The sequence below is a fragment of the Trichomonas vaginalis genome (assembly GCF_026262505.1).
Source record: "Trichomonas vaginalis G3 chromosome Unknown ctg_151, whole genome shotgun sequence".
NCBI lineage: Eukaryota > Parabasalia > Trichomonadida > Trichomonadidae > Trichomonas > Trichomonas vaginalis.
The window spans coordinates 1-4,631 of NW_026529238.1; the positions used below are offsets into that span (position 1 = coordinate 1).

General features: G+C 36.8%; 1 protein-coding gene and 2 pseudogenes across 3 annotated transcripts, besides 1 other annotated feature; all 3 read right to left on the bottom strand.

Annotated features, from left to right (window-relative positions):
* Nucleotides 1–376: 376 nt before the first annotated feature.
* Nucleotides 377–4,630: a mobile genetic element.
* On the bottom strand, nucleotides 1,514–2,099 carry TVAGG3_1080730 (annotated as a pseudogene). Its single transcript has one exon. A coding segment is annotated over exon 1 (586 nt).
* Nucleotides 2,289–2,690, bottom strand: TVAGG3_1080740 (uncharacterized protein; the record flags this gene model as incomplete). Its single annotated transcript, XM_053888484.1, has 1 exon — nucleotides 2,289–2,690. One exon carries the CDS (start codon nucleotides 2,688–2,690, stop codon nucleotides 2,289–2,291), a length of 402 nt encoding a protein of 133 aa, XP_053744387.1.
* On the bottom strand, nucleotides 3,663–4,546 carry TVAGG3_1080750 (annotated as a pseudogene). The gene has a single exon. A coding segment is annotated over exon 1 (884 nt).
* Nucleotide 4,631: the final 1 nt, after the last annotated feature.

Here is a 4,631-nt window from a genome sequence, read left to right on the forward strand (position 1 = left end):
GTGAGTCTCTTATCTTCTGAGAAACTTCTCCTGTTATCTCATAAACATCGTCGAAGCAACCTGTTTCATATAAAACCTTCTGACCTAACTCAGATGCTCTCCAATACAATTTGACGTCAATTGGATGTCTCAATGGAAGTTTGTTTATAGCATCTTGAAGTTCTTGCAACCTCATTGGAAGTTCTTCTGGTTCAGGTTGGTATCCGAACAATCCAACTCCTTGTGGAATTGTGTACTTCTTTTGTACTAGAACTTTGTCTGGAACAACTTTTGGTCTTGCTAACAGTGAAAAGTTTGTTTCGTCTTTTGGTACAAAAGTTTCTGTCAGCTTGTCATCTGGAATTGGTTCCAACAAACCTTTCTCGAAAAGAATGTTTACAGCTCTGACAATGTTGCACTTGCCTTTTCCGAACAATGGGTTTGTAAGACTTTCGTTCAACATGAAGTGGTTGTGGACAATTACAATCTTCAACCATGGTAAATTGAACTCAACAACATAGTCGTCATGTGAAGAACCTTTAGCTGTAGGTATGTTGACTCGGATATTGACATTTGCCAACGGTGCAATTTTTGCCAATTGACCTCTGAGAATGTACCTTGTCTTCACACATGACTCAAGATACTTCATCTTCTCTTCTGTAACAAGACCAGAGTTCCTGAGACATGTAAGAATGCAAGGTTCATTGACAATTGTTTCAATTGAATTGTAAATTCCATACCTTGTCAAGTCAATGTCAGACTTATTTATGAACGGGAAGTATCCAGCATGTTGTCTGACTGCTTGAGGGTTAGGTTGGTACCATTCGAACTTGACACTTGCAATTCCTTCAATTGCATTCAAAATGTCTGAGTCGGAGTCAACCATTTGTTCTCTCTTTGTAGTCTTGAAAGCGTCAAGAAGTTTTGCAGCTGTTTGTTCATTGCCATTTGCATAGTAAATGTGACCATCCAAATCTGTTATGGTCAATCTGAGATTGTATCCTTTCTTATTTCCGTCTTGAATTGCAGCAAGTACTCCCATGAAGCCTTCTTTGTTCTTTCCTTCGTCAAAGTTTACTGTAAAGGTTCGACCAGATGTAATTTGACTTCTAACTTCACGATACTTCTCATATGCATATCTTGTTCTTTCCATGGGAGCATGACCATCCTCTGCACTACCTTTTTTCCTTCTCAAAGGGATGCAATTGTTCGTCATGTTTCCAGTAGAATCTGGCAAAGCCGTCGTGTCCTTCAACTTGAGGTTCACTAACATCGAAAGGCATGTCCATAAGACGTTCTTCTTCTAACCTCTCTAGTCTGTTTGGATAATTTGCACGTGCTGTTTCCAAATCCATTTCGTAGCGAAGACCAGCCAGTTTGTCATAGACTTTTATGGGTCTTCCCTTCCTATATTTAAAACTTCTTCGAAACTCTCCAACCATATCTTTGCAACTCTGCTTTTATTCTAGCAGACTTTCTATCCATTCTATATGGGGGCATTTTTATAAAAATAAAAAAATATGTTTTTTTTTCTTTACTTAACATAACCGCCTGCTGCCATAAGTCTTTGACGCCAACCCATACCAGCTAATGAAGGTTGACTTGGTTTAGTTTGGAAACTAAACTTTGGTTTTGGTTTATCTTCAGTTTTTGGTTTCTCTTCTTCTATCGGTTTTTCGTCACTTTTCGGTTCCTCTGACTTTACCTTCACCTGCAGGAACAGTTGTGTCGTCAACATCTTCATAAATATCATATGCCATTTGTTTTTGTTTTCCTTTCAACTTTTTGTGTTTGTTGTAAAGTTTAGAATATTTCGACTCTAAGTCAATGAGATGTTCTATAATGAACTGTTGGTCAGTGAAGTAAACTTTTCCATCTGTTGTCTCGAAAGCTCCTTCAGACTTCAATATTTTATTTGTGAGAGTCTGTTTCTTTTTTGAGATACTAGCCGTTCCATTTCTATGAAAAGTGACTTTGTAGTTAGGGTTTGTATTTCCAGACCTGGCACTTTCTATTATTGAATTTTTCTCTTCATCTGTAAGTTCTTTGACAGGTTTTGACAATGGTTCTGAACTTTTTGTTTGTGGTGTCAAATCTACCGTTTCAACTTCTTCGGTCATTTCATCTCAGTAAAAAATTTTAGTTTGGTTTGTTTTCAACTGGTTGTTGGTTTTTTAAGTCGGTCTAAAACTTCCTGAGGTATAGGAAGAACTTGACAAACACGTTGTGTAACTGCTGGAAGCCGACAAATCCATCTTGAACCCATTTGTCTCAATGCTGTATTGTTCATTTCATCTCAGTAAAAAACTTTACATTCCCCACGTTTGAGGCGGTTGAGGTTGGTTATTGTTTACCCATTGTTGTGCATGGTTATATCCTCTGTTAAAGAATCTTTCACCTTGGTCCATATAGTGTCCTGCTTGGTTATAGTAGTCATTTGCTTTGTTATAATAGTTTCCTGCTTGTCTTCCTACATTGTCCATCCATCCTTGAACTTTTCCTCTTGTTTCAGGATTTGGAATAAGATTTGTTGCATCTCGTGCTACATCCCAACCTTTCTGTACAGTTTGTATAATAGGTTGTGCTTTCTCTTTAAGTATACCTAATGTACTCAAAATCTTCCTTCCAACTCCAAATACACCTCTGGCTATTGTTCCCACTGCGGGCAAAAATCTGGATGCAACTCCTGCTAATGCGCCAAATAAACCCATTTCTTATAGGATAAAAAATGACGAATCCAAACAAGGACCCCTATGTTTCTAAAGCGACAAAGAAAGCACTCATGATAAAAATCTTTAGTTCAACACCAAATGCTTGGTTTATGGATATCTTGGAAAACATTCCGAGTATAGAAAGATGGACCACCATACTGGCTAATATTTGTCGGTCAAAACACAAGATACTGTGAAGCCATACCATTATGGTCCAAAAATATTTTAGATGTGAAAACTGCTTTGACAATATTCGTTGACAAATACCATCCAACAAAACTGACATCTGACTGTGAAAGTTCTTTCAAATCAGATGATGTAAAAAACTATCTGCGTTCAAAAAATGTAAACCAATATTTCATTGTCGACCAAAACCATTCTGCTCTTGGTGTCATTGACGGTTGTATAAAAATGTTAAGAGACTTAAACCAACCACAAGGTGGTGAAGCAAATGAAATGTCATATGACGACAAATATAGACACTTCTCCATGGCAAAGATGAGACAAGTTTTAAATATTTACAATAGCCGTAAACAAAAAGGTTTGGGAAACCACTCCCCCGAAGAAATGAAAAACAACCCTGACTTAGAGAAAGACTATATATTTAATAATTTAGTCAAAAGAGACAAACAAGAAAGAATGCCGGGCTTCAAACTTCAGAAAGGTGACAAAGTAAAAATAGAAATACCTAAACGCGACCCATATGAAAATACTATTGACTATGACAACAATGGGAACCCGACAGGTACTCACATTCGTGTTCGTAAAAATAGAAGAAAGTATACAAGAGAATATTATGAAGTTTTAGGCAAACATGGCAAAATGTACAGACTTGCAAGCAGAAGATAAAACTACTATTGTCAGACCTCGTTTCAAACTTGTCAAAGTTCAAGGTGGTATACTTTCAAAGACAGTTCCTAACAAATATAAGACAACTCCTGACGAATATGCTAAAGAAGTTGAAAATGACGACTAAGCATTTCTATACCATGCGTAAACTGTCATGTAAGGTGGCATGTATTCTTTACTTTGTCCCGTTGTTTGCGTATATCCTGAAACGCGATGTGTATGGTTTCCTCTCCCTGTGTTACCCAGTAAACAATTTATAGCAAACTTAACGTTGTCTTTAACATCATATCCTTTACCTTTTTCATTGCTGACCAATCCCAAAATTATGCTTATGCCAACCTGCTTGAGATGTACTTAAATCTATGTAGTGACTGTGTGCAGGTAAATTTTCACCTGAAATCGTTTTACTTCCACCTGTTTCCTTTGAAGAGTTTGCACAATACAAAAACCTGTCGACTATTTGAGTCCAAGTTCCAAAACCAAGACTACTTCTGGTCTGGTAGAGTTCATTGACGTATAAATAGAGCCTATAGGATATAATGTTTGAAGTATTTCTGTCTTTAATGTTTGAAGCTCTGTTTTGTCTGCTTTCTTGTCATATAAATCTTGAGCAGTGAATTTAATATTATATTCATCCTTCATGACATAAACATCTTTACATCTAATGTTTCTCATCGTCGTTATGTCGTCATCCGATGTTAAACCTTGTGGAAAGTTAGGAGGTTTACAATATAATACATCCCCACCAGTTTCTCAACCGTTCCTTCAATACTTTCTATAGCAACAGTTGTAAAACTTGTATGTGTATGGTTCTTATCTGCTTTCTTCTCTAACTCATCGTTAACATAAGTTTTATCTGCTTTAAGGTCTAAACATCCTGAAACCCATCCTGTATCGGCTTTAGTTTTTAAAATCTTCGATGTCCGTTCATGGTACCAGTCAACCCTTTCTATAATTTCTTTATCTTTTTCATCCACATATTCCTTATCCGCCTTCTTCACTAACACACTAGCCATAAGTCCCTTATCTACCTTATTTTCAAGGCTAACGTTTAAGTCTGTTATTTCAGATATAGAATGTGTATGAGTCTTT